Here is a 17,516-nt window from a genome sequence, read left to right on the forward strand (position 1 = left end):
CCGTTTTGCACGCCCAAACCCGATGCAGATCTGTGCATGCGCTTGGACAAAAAAACTGTGGAAAATCAAGACTGGGGCTCCGGGTCGTAGGCCCTTGCGGGCAGCTGGACCTTCGGCCTACCAGACCATTGGGCCGTGGGCCGTGGGCCGTGGGCCGCGCGCCGTTGGGCCGCGGGCCTGCTTTTAGCAAAACCCATGAGACAGGCCCTGCAGATTTCTTGTCCTTATGAGAGAAGACTAGAGTGTCTAATCATTTGCAGATGTCATAGCAAGGCAGCACATTCTCCTCAAGCATTCTAAGACCTGAGTGTGGTCCGGTCTGGGGCTGGAACCCTCACTCTCCCACACAGCAATCTGGTGCTCTACAACATAAGCTAACTAGGCGGCTGTTATAAAACAAGGTTTCCCTGTATTCCTACATATTATTTAAGAAAGAGAGATTGGAGGGGGTGCACTTATTCAAGAGGAGCGCTTGTTTTAATATTGTGCCCTAGGGGGTGGGCGCTTATTCAGGGAAGGGTGCTCATTAGAGCTTGGGCTCTTGTTTCAAGCAATACAGTATACCTATCTTTCTTCGCTGATCACTTTAATGTTACTTGATTTATCACTACATTTTTATTCAATTTTATCGTTAAAAGATGAGCTTTCATTTAGACTATGATGTTGTAGTTATTGGAGCAGGGATTTCTGGGATAGCTGCAGCAAAATGTCTGTTGGATGACAAATTCAAGATCATTGTTTTTGAACAGACTGACCATATTGGAGGTCTGTGGCATTTTACAGAGCATGGATATGGAGTTATGCGGTTCACTCATATGTATGTAGGAAAAATAACACTATTTGTTGTACAAACTGCTGTGGTTTATAAAGATCTCCATTCCTGAATAGAACTTTAACTTCACCTGTGTAAAATTGCAATAACTTTTTATGTAGGTTTGATATCGCCAATCAGCTTCTGAAATGTCACTTGCCAGGTTCATTCACCTATAATGTCATCTTTTCTCGTCAGTAAAGGTCTATGGTGTTTATGTGATAAAAAAATAATACATGGTTGCTTGTAGAAATGGAATTTCTCTTGTGGTGCTCAACTCACTTCTCATGTTGAACTCAAAGCAGTCTATTGTAACCTACCCTGTAATTCCTCGAAGCGATTAACATGTGACTTCTCCCTAGAACATCTATACTTTATCCAACAAACAGGTAATGAGAGTACACAAACTTTTCAGGTAGAAGTTGTCTTGATCCAACAACAAATTTTCATTTCTCATTTACAAGGAAATGTACAGCAGCTGTACGGGAGAATTAACAATCAGATCTCAGGAGTTAAAGGGTCCAGTGACTTGGGGCATTTTTTCCGTGCACCCAGGCTTCAGTTTAAAGTTTAATTACCGGCATATCTCGTACTCACATGAGTCACTGAATGCTAAACTCAGAATCTTTGTTCCACAGAAATGTCTCAAAACACAACTACTGCTTCTCTGACTTCCCGTTTCCTGACGACATTCCTGATTATCCTCACCACTCGCACATGGCAGAGTATATCAACAACTATGCTGGACATTTTGGTATCAGAGAACATATTAGTTTCAAAACGAAGGTGGTTCCCATTGCGCAGCTCCCTAAGAGATGGAAAATAACATGGGTGAAAGTGGACAGTGCAGGAATGCATCAAGTTGGTTCTAAGGAAACCTTTGTCAAGTGTGTTACCATAGCAACTGGGCATCATGCCAAACCAAACATGCCTCACTTTGATGGTCAGGAAACATTCACAGGCAGAATACTCCATAGTGTTGACTATAAAGATGCAATCAGCAATGAGGTCATGGGAAAGAAGATTGTGGTTGTTGGTATTGGAAATAGTGCTGTAGATGTTGCAGTCAATGTGGCAGAATTGGGAAGGAAAAAACCCATCTGTATTTCAACAAAATCTGGTGCATGGATTATACCCAACTACGTCCATGGTTACCCAACTGATCATTATGCCTGTCGTCTGTTCTTTTGGCTTTCATGGAGTTTGTCAAATTTTGTCTTTCAGTTGATAGTTCTAAGTGTGGTGGGAAGCCCTTGGCACTGGAATTTAAACCCCAAAATGAAAGCTAGTCAAACCCAGCCCACTGTAAGCCCCACGCTAATTCATCACTTTCAGAGGAGGAACATTGAAGTGAAACCTGCCATTGCAGCATTAGATGGAAACAATGTTACTTTTACCGATGGGACAAAAACAGCATCTGATGTTATAGTCTGTTGTACTGGGTATCATATTGATCTGCCATTTTTAGATGACAAAGTTAAAGCTCAAGTTTTGGAGGAAAGCACCAACAAAATGAAGCTCTTCAAAAATGTTTTTGCTCCAGAAATTGGAGCCTCATTAGCATTCGTAGGTTTAATGCAGCCAGCTTCTGGTGGTCTACTGTCAGTTTCTGAAATCCAAGCTCAATGGTTTTCAGAGCTGTGTAAAGGAACCATCAAACTCCCTTCGATAGAGAAAATGTTCCACAACATGAAGCAAGACCAGCAAAGAAGTGAGAGCATCTACTATGCCTCAGCAAGACACACCATTCAACAAGACCCCATTCCTTACATTGACGAGATAGCATCTTATTTCATTGCAAGGCTGCAGCTATGGAGACACCCCTCCTTGGCTTGGAATTTGATTATAGGTTATTGTGGGCCAGCTCAGTGGAGACTGCAGGGTCCACACAAGTGGAGCAAGGCTAAAGAAGTTATACGCTCTGTTCCCATCACCCCACTCATGTATTATGGAACCATCACTTTCCTTGTGTTGGTAATGTTCATTGTAACCTTTATCATTCTTAAATTTTGTTAAACCAGAAACTTCACACCCTAACATCAACATGCATATTCTCCCTACTGTTCTCTATACATTTCCTAAAGTATTGACAAGGAGAATTTGTTTAATGATCAAGAGCTTCTCCAGGTGGTGATCATTTCCTTAATTCTCAGGACCTTGATGTGTGATCCAGGGATGATATTGTAAGGAGAAATTAGATGCTCGTCACTCTTGGATTCAAAGGGTTACCATGACATTTTTTCCACTCTTCTTGTCTGTTAGATTTTATACTATTTTTTTTCTTTCTTTGGTTTTTCTTCTTTTTTTTTTTTTTCAATAAGAAAATAGGGAACAAGCAGATGAGCGACCGAGAATTGAGCCACTTTAGTAAATAGCGGTTACCGACGAAGAAATTAACTAAACTATCAATCAGAATCTTACTTAGGAGGATCATATTGAGCACATGCGTAATAAGATAAACAAGAAGCTAGGCCTTTTGCGGCGCATCAAGTCCTGTCTCCCTCTAAGCGCAAGGATAACTTTTTTTAATTCTTTTGTTCTGCCCCTTTTTGACTACGGCGATATTATATGAGGAGACCGGGGCAACACTACACTTATGGCGGAGGTACAGATCCTTCACAACAAGGCTGCGCGAATCATTTTAAATCTTCCTCCCCACTGCTTCCGCGAGCGATGCACTTTCAAAGCTCAATTGGAAACCTCTAGAGAGGTGGAGAGCGGAGCATCGTGGTATTTTTATGTTTAAGGTAGTTAAACAGGCCCACAAATTAAGGTAGTTAATAACCTTTTTATGCACACTTTTCACTACTCTTTTAACAGCAACTATCATAACTATAATACACGATCCAAGCGAGATATCCGCAAATCATTCGCACACAGAAGATGGGGGGACTGGATAACAATAAATTTTGCAGCGAACGCTTTGAATGCCTTACCCCTTTCCCTAAGAGATGTGCCCACCTTAAGCCTGGTATCAAGAAAGCACTATTTTAATTAGTTTCGTTTTTCGCATGTTAATTTTCAAATTAATGTAGTTTTATCTTCATATTTTTCGATATGTATTTTTTTCTTTTTATTCTTAAGCAATTATATTTTATGTAGTTACCTTTAAAGGACCCCTCTTAAAAACCACTTTGTTGTGATGTTGGCATCCTCAATAAAGATTAACTATTATTATTAAACCGAATAACGTTTTTCAAAGTATTGTATCATTCCTAAAAAATGTCGAATCATACACGTAATGTTTCAGTGATAGTAAGGATCATATGAAGAGTGATGAAGAAATTTTGTTTCGATTCGAAGTCAGAAAAATGACTTTGCTCAATAATGACGAAACTCGTGAGCTGTCAGCGCTTAATTTTTTCTTATACCAACAAATTAAATCTAGCAAAATATGTGCTGTTTTAAAATCCTTTAACAAATAGAAGTTATTTTTCCAGAATGTCAGTGTATTAAAGAGACTTGTGCCTCTCTATTAAATAGAGGTTACCGACGAAGAAATTAATTAAACCGAACAAAGTTTTCAAAATATTAAAATCGTAACGGTGGCCAATTTACCATTTCAACTTTGTTGATATATTCAAATTATTTCAAAATATTAGATTACTCGCGGAAAATGTCGAATTCTTGACGTAATCTTTCAGTGACAGCGTAATGAACATTGAAACAAAGGACTGATTACGCAATTACCTTCGTATATGTGAACGATCCTTCGCAGTAAAGCACTATTTGAGCAATAGTGAAAATCAGACCTGACCTAGTATCGCAGAGGTCAGTGGTTCGAATCCCGTACAGGCCTGAAAATTTTTTTTTTTTTCAGGTCTGATTTTCACTATTGCTCAAATAGTGCTTTACTGCGAAGGATCGTTCACATATACGTCTCATAACCGCAGTTCATACATATGTTTCATATGTTTGTTGTTGCAATTACCTTCGTTGTGATTTAAAGGAGCAGGAGTTCTATTTTGTTTCATTATCGAGCTTACCCCTATGTTTTTCGTGTGATATTGTTCACAGATTGAATCGCTTACGTAGCTAGTCGTTCCTGTTTGAACCGGTTTACAAGGATAGCCTTCTTAGAGAAAGCCCCCCTTATTATTTCGGAGTTGCAGTTAGGGGATCGAAGGAGTCACATCAGAGCATATGAAAGTCACGCTTAACAAAAGGCTCTATCGGATATCGCGTGACACCCGCTGTAACGCGACCGACTAAAGAATCAGCGAATTTTGGAAGATTTTGCTCTCTCTCTTTCGCTTAAAGAACGTTGTCGTTCTGTTACCTCCAGATTATAAAAGCAAAATTGTTAAGCTTTACGTAGAGGTGCAAATTATACCGTTAAACAATAATCTTGTACTGGCAAATAAATATTTTGTGTTGCTGACTCGCGCTATTTTAAGAGGTTTTGATTTCATTTTTTCGAGACAAGGCAAAGACTCTGGGCCGAGGTTTGTACAACGCATGCTCAAATGTGTGCGTTACCGCCAAATTCGAAAAGAATAATAAATTCCGCGTATTTTGATGTATAATTCATAAGGGTGCGGTAAAGTTTCGGCCTGGCAAATGGGCCTTGAAATCAACGCTTTGGTTCTATTTCTGCTGCTAACCTTTATAAACAGCGCGAGTGCGATAGAACAGGAATTCGATGGAGCGGAATCCGGAGATGTCCCTTCATTTACGTACGAAATAAACAAGTAAGTATAGATTCAAGTTTCGTGTATTTCTTCGAAGATTCATTGTGTTAAAGATCCTTTTCTATCTTGTTTGGTAGCTACCTCATCTATACAGTCTGTAAAGAATTAGAGGGGAAAATCGACGACTTAAGTACTGAGTCTGCTTGGTCGGCGAGAATAAGAAGAATTTTTGAAGAGTCTGCGCTGAAAGGTTTAATCTTAAACAATCGTATCGTAAATGTCTTCAAGAAGAAAATTTCGCTTCTTCTCTCGGCGTTGAGGAAAGCTGGTCAAAAAGGTGGTCGCCATGTTAAGAAGCTTAAAGAAAAGTGGCAGAAAGAGACGTACTCATTCAAGATATTCTATAATGAAATTGAAGCGTGTCAGCTACAAGAGGAGAACAGAGGTTTGCGCGGACAAAAGAGAAAGCTGGAAGCATCCCTTGCAGATGAACAGGCGAAAAGGCTAAAGGTAGAAGAGAAACTCGAACAAGTGCTTAACAAAGCAGAAAAGGACGAAAAAAAATACGAAAAAAAATTTAAGATTCTAGCGCGTAAAATTGCGAAACTGCAGAGAGACGGAAAGAGAGGGCCGGCCAAAAAGAAAAAATTTACCGATTATACGAAACAGCATCAGTCACGTCTTCGACAACAGATGAAGGAAAACTGTCAGGCAACATTATCCTTCCTTGGATTGTACGATTTTATTGCCACAAAAGTAGAAGTTTTCAATGGCGAAACTCAACAGTACGAGACATTTTCCTTAATTGATGAAAACGAGCTGCCACTAAAGGACAAGGACTCAACGGAGCTGACAGATGAAAATTTGGATGAAATTAATATGTGGATCTACATTAAAGATAAATTTAACATTTCTAATGAGGCTTGGCATGAGCTGGCTATGAAAACCAAACAGATGCCAAACAGCTATAAGCTGGAGAAGAAATTGAAAGAACTTAATGCAAAATGGAATCTTCAACCTACACCTGGCCAAGCCGAGGGAGTCCAGTTAAGTTTTAAAGAAAGTTTAGAGGAACAAGTAATCAGGCTTCAGGGGAAAGGAGTTTTGAACATTAACACTAAAATCAAAGTTAAAATTAGTGGGGATGGGACCAACATTGGGAAAAGGCTCAAAATTGTTAATTTAACTTACACAATATTAAATGAAAGAGATATTGCAATGAGTGAAAAAGGCAACTATATTCTTGCCATAATCAAAACTACTGAAAGCTATGATAATTTAAAGGCAACCCTTGCAGATCTTAATGATGAAATGCAGAATCTAAAGCAAATATGTGTGGGTGATTATAAATGTGACATTGAATACTTTTTGGGAGGGGACTGGAAGTTCTTAGCTTGTGTGTGTGGTTTGGGTGCAGCAAATCAGGACTATGCCTGTATTTGGTGCAAATGTCCTAGGAATGAAAGGTTTGACTGCAGCAAGAAGTGGTCCCTCACAGACAGGTCCCTTGGTGCAAGATCATGTGAAGAAATAACTGCCAATGCAAAATCTAAAAAGTTCAATTGTAAATCAGTGCCTTTATTTTCTTTTATTCCCATTGATCATGTCATAATTGACACACTTCACTTATTTTTGAGGATTTCTGACAACTTGATTGAGCTTCTCATACAGCAACTTCGCAGGGAAGATGCAATAGATAAAGTGAAAACTTTCCCTAGTGGGTTTACAAGGGAGAAATATAAACATATGGCTGGATATGAAAAGTTTCTGAAGGACATTGGAATTTCCTTTGACTGGAGAGTAAATAAAGACTCTAAAAAATTAGAATATAGAGACCTTACCGGACCAGAAAAGTTGCTTGTTATGCAAAGCATAAATTTCCAATCACTCCTTCCCAACTTTAAGGAAACTAAAGAAATGGAAAAACTATGGGCCAGTTTTATGGAAATTATTGGAGACCTGAAGCTTGAGTTTACAACTGATGATGCTATTACTCAGTTAACAAATAAGATCAACTCATGGTTTGATAAGTTTCTATGTTTGTATCAAGCCAAAGATGTTACCCCTTACATGCATGCACTATATGCTCATGTGCCTGAATTCTTAAGACTCTATGAAAATATATCCTATTTTACACAACAAGGACTGGAAAAATATAATGATATATCATCCAAACATTATTTTAGATCCTCAAATCATAGGGGAATTTCTGCTTTAAAACAGATTCTTTTGAAGAAAAATAGAATACAGCTCCTAGAAGCAGCAGGCATGGAAAGAATAAAGAAAAGTTATAAGTGTGGAAATTGTGAAGGTCTTGGTCACACCATAAAGACATGCTCAGCTAACTGTAAAGAATGCCAGACTGCAGTTTGTTGTGCACATCTTATCAAAGTTGATGGAAGATGGACACAGAGATGTACTTTGTAAATTCCTTTCTAGTGACTGTAACTTTGAGGGCTAGGCTTCCTAGTTGACATGTTAAAAATTTATCTTATAACAGCCTTGATTACAGTAAATATAAATAAATGTAATATCCATGTGTAGTTAAGATATTCAAAAACTCTTTTAGAATTTAGTATGAACAAATATTTTCATTCCCTCAATCTCAATAATTAACTGACAATGATTATAAACTGATAATAAAATATATCAAAACAATAACTGTAGTTGTGTGATTGCATTTAACTCAGTCTTTAATTTAGCAGTCATCCCTTGTTAGGTACTGGTGTCTATTTCCATCTCCACAAACAAAAGTAAAAACAAGTTGACGGTCATCTTCAATTTCTGACCTCACATACTTGCCCCCTATGAGCTTGTATTCTATTATAGGGTTCCTTTCTGTAATCCAAAATCTCACTGCCCCTTCTGTCACAAAAGCATAATCACTATTTTCGTTTAAAATCCGTTCATCCCATTTGACTCCCAAAAAGCTGTCTAGGTCGTGATTACAAATCCGATAGACTTGCTTGTTTCTTTCCCTTTTTGCACGAGCAGCAGTGGCAATACTCACTTCAAAGACCTCCTCCACAGAAATTTCAATCCTGATTTCTGGATCGTCCTTCCTTCCAGAGTATAGCTTTCGCTTCACTTCCCGTTACAAGCGGTCTTGGAAGAGATGCAAACGATCGTCTATGGATTCCATGGATGGTTTACATTTATGTTCCAACCGCATAATAGGAAATTTATCACCATCATATGGCCTCCATTCGTCAAACTTATCACTAAATCCGTTACAATGTATTTTTACTCGCTTGCCTTCTTTGTCGGCCTCTTTCGACTCGATTTCGTAAAGACGTTTGTCCTTTTGACGCTTTGGTATTCTGCCCTCGTCAGCTACAGCTTTTTAACGGGTTTACTTCGTTGATTAATCGCTTCGGCGCTTTGATTTCTCTTTTTACTCTGGCCGCCATGTTTGTTTTTATCGTTTGCGCATAAAACTTTTGGTCATTCGCGCATGCGAAATATGTCCGCGAGAGTCTGGATGCAAGTCAAAGCAAATGTTAACCCTTCTATGAAATGACTTTGATATGATTTTAGTAACGTTTTGTCTGTTCGAGTTACGCAACGTTGGAGTTTCTTTACGGCTCTAAGACAACTTCAGATGTAAGTCTCAGTCTATTGTATTCCGTTTTGTTTTCCTTTCATTTTCTTTTGTAATTAGTCTTGCCGCTTTTCCTTATCCTGTACATTGTAATTTTCTTCTTTTAGTTTCACCACACGTGTAAAAAATACTGAGAAGTTAATCAATGCTTTACCATATTGTAACTTCATATGGGAAGACGAAATAAAATGAGTAGTTCTTCAATAATATACGTAAAATTCGGGTCTGTGGTTGTCCTTCGAAGTACCAGTTGTTGAGGTGAAGGTACTAGCCACACTTCCTATCTCGTCTTGATGTTCTCCGGTGTTTTTTGGTGCTTCTTATTTTATCTTGTTAGTTCGACATTCGCACTCGATACATATTTGAGTTCTCTCCTTTTGTGATTTCTAACTCACAGCCACTTGCACATTATTTTTTCAGTTTTTTTTTCTGAGAATAATAATAATAATAACTTTTATTTATATAGCGCTCATATCCTGAGCTCATGGCACTTTATGACACTTTGCGGGGGACTTTACCAGACTGCTAAGCAGCTTACAATCGATTAAAGGCGAATGTAACAGATGCCCCCTCCCCCCAATTCCCAGTAAACAGGCCAGATCACATCACAGTAATCTCGTGAGTGGGTTCTTTAACGTCCCCTGCCTAACCAAATTAACCAATTAATAGATGCAGGAGACGGGACCTACGGTTTATTCGTCCTTATCCGAGAAGACTAGAATGTCTATCCATTTCTTGATGTTATTAATATTATTATTAATTATTAATATTATTATTAATTATTAATATTATTATTAATTATTAATATTATTATTAATTATTAATATTATTATTAATTATTAATATTATTATTAATTATTAATTATTAATATTATTATTAATAGGCGAATGTAACAGATGCCCCCTCTGCCCAATTCCCAGTAAACAGGCCAGACCACATCACAGTAATCTCGTGAGTGGGTTCTTTAACGTCCCCTGCCTAACCAAATTAACTAATTAATAGATGCAGTAGACGGGACCTACGGTTTATTCGTCCTTATCCGAGAAGACTAGAATGTCTATACATTTCTTGATGTTATAGAAAGATAGCACATTCTCCTCAGTTGTTTTAAGACCTTGAGTGTTGGTCCGGCCGGGGCTTGAACCCTCGACCTCCCGCACAACAGTCCCGCTCAGACCGGCAGTTAGCCCAAAATCAATACATATCGTGTTTGTTCTTTGTTTTCCGTTAAACTATTTATCACTACTTCGTTGATCTCTTCACAAAGAAACTCCGGGGAAGTAGGATCCGTTACTCAGAGTATACACAATTCCTGATGCATACACTGAACAAACACGCTGCAGTTTTGCGTATTCCTCGCGTGCCTCCTTGATGTAGCCTTTATTCAGCTTAAAAGCACAAACCCAGAGTTTTCAACACTTGAACGAATTTCTGCTACTTGGAACCCTGCTGAATTGATTTCTGTTGAAAATGTATTACTACCGACCACACCATTTGTTTTTGAAAAGGCAACATGAAAACGTTTCTGGAATAATTAGATTGTTTTCAGCAAATTCCCTAAAGATGAGTACATTACCTTTATCCGTCAATAAAGATACAACAACCCCGAAAAATATCTGAGTTAAGTCCGATTTCGACTTCTTCGGAGTTTTTCTTTTACCTTACTATCCAACGGTGCTTCGTAGAGTATAAATAACGCCCAAAACGAGAGAACCGGTTGGACAGGTTTCCTCGCATCGGGTAAGCGACGAGTTGGATTGAAGTTACGAAAAAAAAAATGGCGAACGATTAAATTATTTTCCTGATGACGAAGAGTCGGAATGGCTGGCGAATATTGATCCAAGTTTATTAGATAAATCAAACGAAGAAAAGCAGTTCGACGACAAGTTTCATCATTTATTGAGGAAACTATGTCACGCATTTCCCGAAAATAAATACCCGCGAAATTCACCCTCACTGAAAAAACCATTTGGCGTGTTGGATTAAAAAATAACTCATTAAACATTTTGTTGTGTAGTATCCCTGAGTATTTTTACTCGCTATTGTATTTTGACTTGACCTACGAGCTCCGCGTCAAAATACGGCAAAACTCGAAAAAATACTCCGCGATACTACACAACAAACCATTTGATAACATATCTATCCAAATGTGCTTTGCAGAGTACAAACAACGCTCAAAACAAGTAAATTAAAATATCTCGCGGTATTTGTACTCCAGAGTACCAGTAAGACATTCCCCCGCACTGAAATAGCAATTTGGCATGTTAGATAATAATTCTCTTATTAAAAGTTCTGTTGCCTAGTATTGCTGAGTATTTTTACGAGTTGTGCCGTGTTTTTCTAAATACGGCACAATACTGGTTGGGCCTCCTAGTGTTTGGTCAGAAATGCATGGTTTCACTTTCCTATGAGTGTTCGCCGTATATTTTCAAAATACAGCACAACTCGTTGGAATACTCAGCAATACAACACAACAAAACGTTTAATAAGATACATATATATTCAAGTGTCTGTTTGTCGGACAACGCTTTTCGAGGTAACCCCTTTTTTAGAACTATGGGTTTGCGGAAAGGCCGGCGGTAGAAATCGTCTATGTTTTGACGGTTGACAAATGACCACATTGAGACCGTCTTGAAGCGGGGACGAAAGTTTTCAGTTCTATTTCAGAGGAGTAAGTATTTTTTTAAAAATAACAAGAAGAAAGAGCGGGTGTATATAGTGGTTATTGTTATTTGGAGAATACTACGGTGGCTTCAAAGTACGGTGGCTTCAAAGGGACATACACTTTCCTCTCTCTTTTTTTTTCACTTGCGACTTAGCTGCTGCTTTCTTGCGACTTAGCTGCGACTTTCTTGCTACTTTCTTGCGACTTAGCTGCGACTTTCTTGCTACTTTCTTGCGACTTAGCTGCGACTTTCTTGCTACTTTCTTGCGACTTAGCTGCGACTTTCTTGCTACTTAGCTGCGACTTTCTCGCGACTTAGCTGCGACTTTCTTGCTACTTTCTTGCGACTTAGCTGCGACTTTCTCGAGACTTAGCTGCGACTTTCTCGCGACTTAGCTGCGACTTTCTTGCTACTTTCTTGCGACCTAGCTGCGACTTTCCTGCTACTTTCTTGCGACTTAGCTGCCTGGTGCATCAGCCGGCCAGGTTGTTTTATTTGAAAATAACGTAGACTCCTATAAACAATAGGTAGTCTGTTTTGCCTTGGCTTTACAGTATAGCTATGAAGTTTTTCGCCGTTTTCACTTTCATTTCGGTGAGCTCTACATCGCTGGGAGTGCTTCCATCTTACTCTCCGGCAATAAGGAACAATGCAGTAATGCGCGACGAGATAATCAAGGACTACTTCAATCTTGGGCTTACTGTACCTGAAATTGCATTATTTCTCGTAAGTGTACTTGGTATCGGGATCTCGTTAAGACAATTGAAAAGAATACTCAGACGGTTGGGATGTACAAGACGTCGGCGTAGAAGTAATTTGAATGAGGTGGTAGAAGCAGTCGAGGAGGAACTCAAGGGGAGTGGAAGCCTTCTCGGATATAGAGCAATGCATCAGAGACTCATCAATCAGCACGGTCTTGTTACTACGAGGGAAGTCGTTCGACATGTTTTGAGGGTTTTTGATCCTGAAGGGGTGGAGCATAGGTCACAGCATAGACTACGACGACGAATTTACAGGTGTAATGGACCAAATTACTTATGGCACATTGACGGCTACGACAAACTAAAACCGTTTGGATTCTGCATTCATGGTGCAATTGATGGCTTTAGTCGAAGGATCCTATGGCTGGAGGTGCATCTTCGAACAACGACCCTCGTATAGTAGCTCAATATTTCTTAGACTATGCAAGACAGTTAGGAGGTACGGCAAGGATTGTACGTGGAGATAGGGGATCTGAGAACAGGAACTTAGCAGCTATTTAGCGTTTCTTTCGGCGGTCCATGAGTGACGACTTTGCAGGTGATAAAAGTTTCATGTATGGGAAATCTACAGTAAACCAAAGAATTGAAGCATGGTGGGGACGTTTGAGGCAAGGATGTGCAGAATGGTGGATTACATTTTTTAAGAATGGCTGCCTGTAAGGATCGAGAATCGTCCGTCAGCGACCATTTTGGCGAATTGCTCATATTTTGCTCAACGATACCCTTTGGTAAACTGTTTTCAAAAGTCAAGTTTAAAAGTTCCGACGAGTGTTAATTTTTCAGAAATTTGCGAAAATTTGAAAACGCGGTTTAAGTGCGGTTTTCCGCCTGGCAAATTGTCCAAAATTCACTGCAAAACCCAAGCTCCGTTGAAGGCTTAAGTGTAATTGAAGTAAACGTTCCGATAAGTTGGTGCTGTTGCTAACAACAGATGTAGCCCCTCCCGATCTTAAGCTATACAGGCCATACAACTTGTAATCCAAGCCAAGATCCTTAAGACAATTCTTAAATACTTCCCTACATCTCGTATACGAGAGCTGGCTTCCATATAACTTGTAAGTATCGGAAGATTTGAACAATCTTAAAGGTCTAAAGAGTGGCAAATTGCTGTTGAGATCTACCTCAGCCATCAGAATGTTTCTTTCTAGGAGGGCAACAGGACAATATCTACTAAACAATTTCTCACTATAAACCTTATTCCATTCTCTGTACGCGTATTTTTGGCACGGGGAACAAACACACACAAATGATTAGGCAAAAATTCCAGATGGCTAATCAAAATATTGCTAAATTCATCATAGCGAAGAAACCCCGCGAAACCTAACGAGCACATGCAAGCTAAACGCAAGGTTAGCTGAAGGAGCATACTTATCAATGATTTTCTTAATAATATCGGCAGAGATGGGTTCCTTCTTAGAAACAGCTGGTTTGGTGCGTTTAGCTGCTTCTAATAAATTATGGCAAATTGCTGCATCCAAAGGATTGCTAATGATGCCAGGAATAAAGGAATGAAATCATTTAAGGGCTGTATGTGTCAACGATAGTGTTGCATAAGACTTGGATCTAACGTATACCTCGTGAAGGTAAGCAATTAGAACCGAAACCGAGAAAGGAAGCGACGGCTGAATACCGGAGAAATTACACCATCTTGAGAACTTTACGATTTATTTTGTATCTTTTAACTGTGGAATCCGCCTTAAAGTTCATTAAAAAGGACAGAAGATCTTTGGTGTTTGGTTTCACGTGGTCGGGGATGTTGTCCCAATAATCTTGAGTAGTAAACATCTGATGAAAACAAAAGAAGACAAGACAAAAGAGGACGGAAAACATTTAAAAGAAACGCCGCAAACTAAAATACAAGATTCAAAACAACAACCGGTCTCCGAAAACAGGCATGCGCCACCTTTCTATCGTATGCACAAGCGTTCTACTACCACATAAACTACCTCAGAATATAAGCTGGAGACGATAAAGTGCCCTCCTAATCCGAGGCCAGCGCCCTCTTGTCGATGTATAATCGGACAAGCGTATTTATACCTACCAAACAAATCTCAACTAAATCATTGCTGATCATCCTAAGAGTTACAGGGACCCGGTGGTCAAGCAATCAAAACTTCATACGGACCGCTAACATTTGTCCAAAAAATCTCTTGGTGTTCCGAACATGCTTCACAACAGTCCTTCCGCTGAACAACTTATAATCTATCACAAAACTAAAAAATTTTCTAGCAATGATAGGCCAAAAATACGACGAAGGCCAGAATGGTACGACTTAAGTAGCCACAGCCTTGAATATATACAAATAGTGAATTGTTCTATGGATTTGATTTACCGGGGGCACAACGAGGAAATTTTTCCCTGTCAGATTCTGAACGAAGAAATCAACTCCGCTATAACCTGGATTCCAAAATCTTGAAAAAAAACTTGTTGATTTTCTTATTTTAGAAATTGGAAAAACAGTTCACTGTATGTCGCCCCCAAGTATAATCCAGGAATTCAAAACAGGAAGTTGCGATTCGCCAATCATCTACATCAATAATACGACTAATGAAGTCCGCCCTATCAAGCTTAGTTTGGGGAATCCATTGTACTTCCAATTCGATTTCATTATCGATGCAAAACTGAAAAATCTTAAGGGCTAAAACGTGTAGATCTTTCCTCATGCTTCCAACTTGGATAATTCTAAAAGCATTTTGACTGCCAGAAAACTATTTGATGTAAGCGCCTTTAAGAAGGGGCAAAAATGACTCAAGAGCAAATATAATAGCTGTTAACTCCCTCCAAGTAGTCCCTCTCACACACGTAATAATCCTATTGTGTTTCCACGCGAAGAGGAGGTTAGTGAGTTCAGAACAATGGCAACTCAAATTGGACGCCATGTTTGCATTCGGTGTATACACATAGTGTTTCAGTGACAGTAAAGATCAGATGACGAGTGAAGAAGTCATTTAGTTTCGATTTAAAGTCGTAAGCTGTCCGCGCTTAATTCTTTTTTTTTACCAACAAATGAATCCGAGAAAATGGTCAGCTGTCTTAAAATCCTTTAACAAAGAGAAGTTATTTTCCCAGAATATCAATGTATTAGAGAGAATTGAGTCTCTCTAGTAAATAGAGGTTACCGACGAAGAAATTAACTAAACCAAACAACATTTTCAAAATATTAGATTACTCATGGGAAATATCGAATTCTAGACGTAATGTTTCAGTGACAGTGTAATGAACATTGAAAAAAGGGACTTTGATTACGTAATTACCGTCGGTCTGATTGAAAGCAGCCGGAGTTCTGTTTTGTTTCATTATCGAGTTTACCCCTATGTTTTTCGTGTGATATTGTTCACAGAGTGACTCGCTTACGTAGCTAGGCGTTCCTGTTTGAACCGGTTTACAATGATAGCCTTATAAGAGAACGCCCTCCTTATTATTGTGGAGTTGAAGTTAGGGGATCGAAGGGGTCACATCGGAGTATTTTATTCACGTTTTGTCTGTTCGAGTTACGCAACGTTGGAGTTTCTTTACGCCTTTAAGACAAGATCAGATGTAGGTTGCAGTCTATTTTATCCTGTTTTGTTTTCCTTTCGCTTCCTTTTGTTATTATTTTTGGCGCTTTTCCTTATCCTGTACATTGTAATTTTCTCCTTTTTGTTTCACCGCACGTGTAAAAAATACTGAGAAGTTAATCAATGCTTGACCATATTGTTACTTCATATTGGAAGACGAAATGAAATGCATTATTCCTCGATATACGTAAAATTCGGGTCCGTGGTTGTCCTTCAAAGTAACAGTTATTGAGGTGAAGCCACTAGCCACACTTCCTGTCTTGCCTTGATGTTCTCCGGTGTCTTTCGGTGCTTATTATTTTCTATTCTTAGTTCGACATTCGCACTCGATACACTTTTGAGTTCTCCGCTTTTGTGATTTCTGACTCACAGCCAATTGTAAATTACGTTTTCAGGTTTTTCTTTTTTTCTGAGAATCCCCAGAAAGAAACCAAAATCAGAACATATCATGTTTGTTCTTTGTTTTCCGTTATACTTTTTAACACTACTTCGTTGATCTCTTCACGAAGAAACTCCACTGATGTAGGATCTGTTACTCGGAGTTTCCACAATTCCCGATGTTTTTACTGAACAAACACGCTGCAGTTTCGCGTATTCCTCGCGTGCCTCCTTGATGTAGCCTTTATTTAACTTTGATGCACAAACCCAGAATTTTCAGCATTTGACCGAATTTCTGCTACCTGGAACCCTGTTGTGAAAATGTATTACTGCCGACCACAACATTTGTTTTTGAAAACGCAACATGAAAACGTTTCTGGAATAATTAGATTGTTTTCAGCAAATTCCCTAAAGATGAGTACATTACCTTTATCCGTCAATAAAGATACGACAACTCCGAAAAATATCCGAGTTAAGTCCGATTTCGACTTCTTCAGAGTTTTTCTTTTACTTTACTATCAAACGGTTCTTCGTAGAGTATAAATAACGCCCAAACCGAGAGACCCGGTTGGACAGGTTTCCTCGCATCGGGCAAGCGACGAATTGGATTGAAGTTACGAAAAAAAATGGCTAACGATTTGAATTATTTTCCTGATGACGAAGACTCGGAATGGCTGGCGAATATTAATCCAAGTTTTTTAGATGATTCGAACGAAGAAAAGCAGTTCGACGACAAGTTTCATCATTTATTGAAGAAAATACCGCGTCAATTCTGTTCCGCTTCGCATACATATATGTCACGCCTTTCCCAAAAGTAAATATCCGCGAAATTCACCCTCACTGCAAAAAAAATTTGGCGTGTTTGATAAAAAAATCTCTCATTAAACATTTTGTTGTGTAGTATCCCTGAGTATTTTTACTCGCTATTTATATTTTGACTCGACCTACAAGCTCGTCAATATAATAATAATAATAATAACAATAATAATTTGATATTTATATTGCGCAAATTGACATGTGGATATGATCAAATGCGCATCACAACACTTTTCGAGGGACTTTGGCCGGACTGCATCAGCAGTTTACAAACAATCGAAGGAAACTTATTGA

General features: G+C 38.8%; 2 protein-coding genes across 3 annotated transcripts; both read left to right on the forward strand.

Annotated features, from left to right (window-relative positions):
• The first annotated feature begins 78 nt into the window (after positions 1 to 78).
• On the forward strand, positions 79 to 3,991 carry LOC148726105 (flavin-containing monooxygenase 5-like). 2 transcript variants are annotated; one of them, XM_088728532.1, is made up of 2 exons: positions 79 to 817; positions 1,450 to 3,991. In XM_088728532.1, the coding sequence occupies exons 1-2, from the start codon at positions 639 to 641 to the stop codon at positions 2,825 to 2,827; spliced, it is 1,557 nt and encodes a 518-aa protein (XP_088584658.1). In that variant the 5' UTR covers positions 79 to 638; the 3' UTR covers positions 2,828 to 3,991. The 2 variants fall into 2 exon arrangements, with proteins under 2 accessions (XP_088584658.1, XP_088584659.1); XM_088728533.1 differs by having other exon boundaries at positions 645 to 765.
• A 966-nt stretch (positions 3,992 to 4,957) lies between these two features.
• LOC111323204 (uncharacterized) lies at positions 4,958 to 8,111 on the forward strand. Its single transcript, XM_022926514.2, has 2 exons — positions 4,958 to 5,502; positions 5,580 to 8,111. Exons 1-2 carry the CDS (start codon positions 5,372 to 5,374, stop codon positions 7,867 to 7,869), a joined length of 2,421 nt encoding a protein of 806 aa, XP_022782249.2. The 5' UTR covers positions 4,958 to 5,371; the 3' UTR covers positions 7,870 to 8,111.
• The last annotated feature ends 9,405 nt before the right edge of the window (positions 8,112 to 17,516 follow it).

Source organism: Stylophora pistillata, chromosome 7 (assembly GCF_964205215.1).
Source record: "Stylophora pistillata chromosome 7, jaStyPist1.2, whole genome shotgun sequence".
Lineage (NCBI taxonomy): Eukaryota > Metazoa > Cnidaria > Anthozoa > Scleractinia > Pocilloporidae > Stylophora > Stylophora pistillata.

What these genes read in the sequence shown, in the direction of transcription:
- LOC148726105 (XM_088728532.1), top strand. Translation starts at nt 639, where the DNA reads ATGAGCTTTCATTTAGACTATGATGTTGTAGTTATTGGAGCAGGGATT. An exon ending in GTTATGCGGTTCACTCATAT is followed by an intron (nt 818 to 1,449) that starts GTATGTAGGAAA and finishes TTTGTTCCACAG; the next exon opens with AAATGTCTCAAAACACAACT.
- LOC111323204 (XM_022926514.2), top strand. Translation starts at nt 5,372, where the DNA reads ATGGGCCTTGAAATCAACGCTTTGGTTCTATTTCTGCTGCTAACCTTT. An exon ending in TTTACGTACGAAATAAACAA is followed by an intron (nt 5,503 to 5,579) that starts GTAAGTATAGAT and finishes CTTGTTTGGTAG; the next exon opens with CTACCTCATCTATACAGTCT.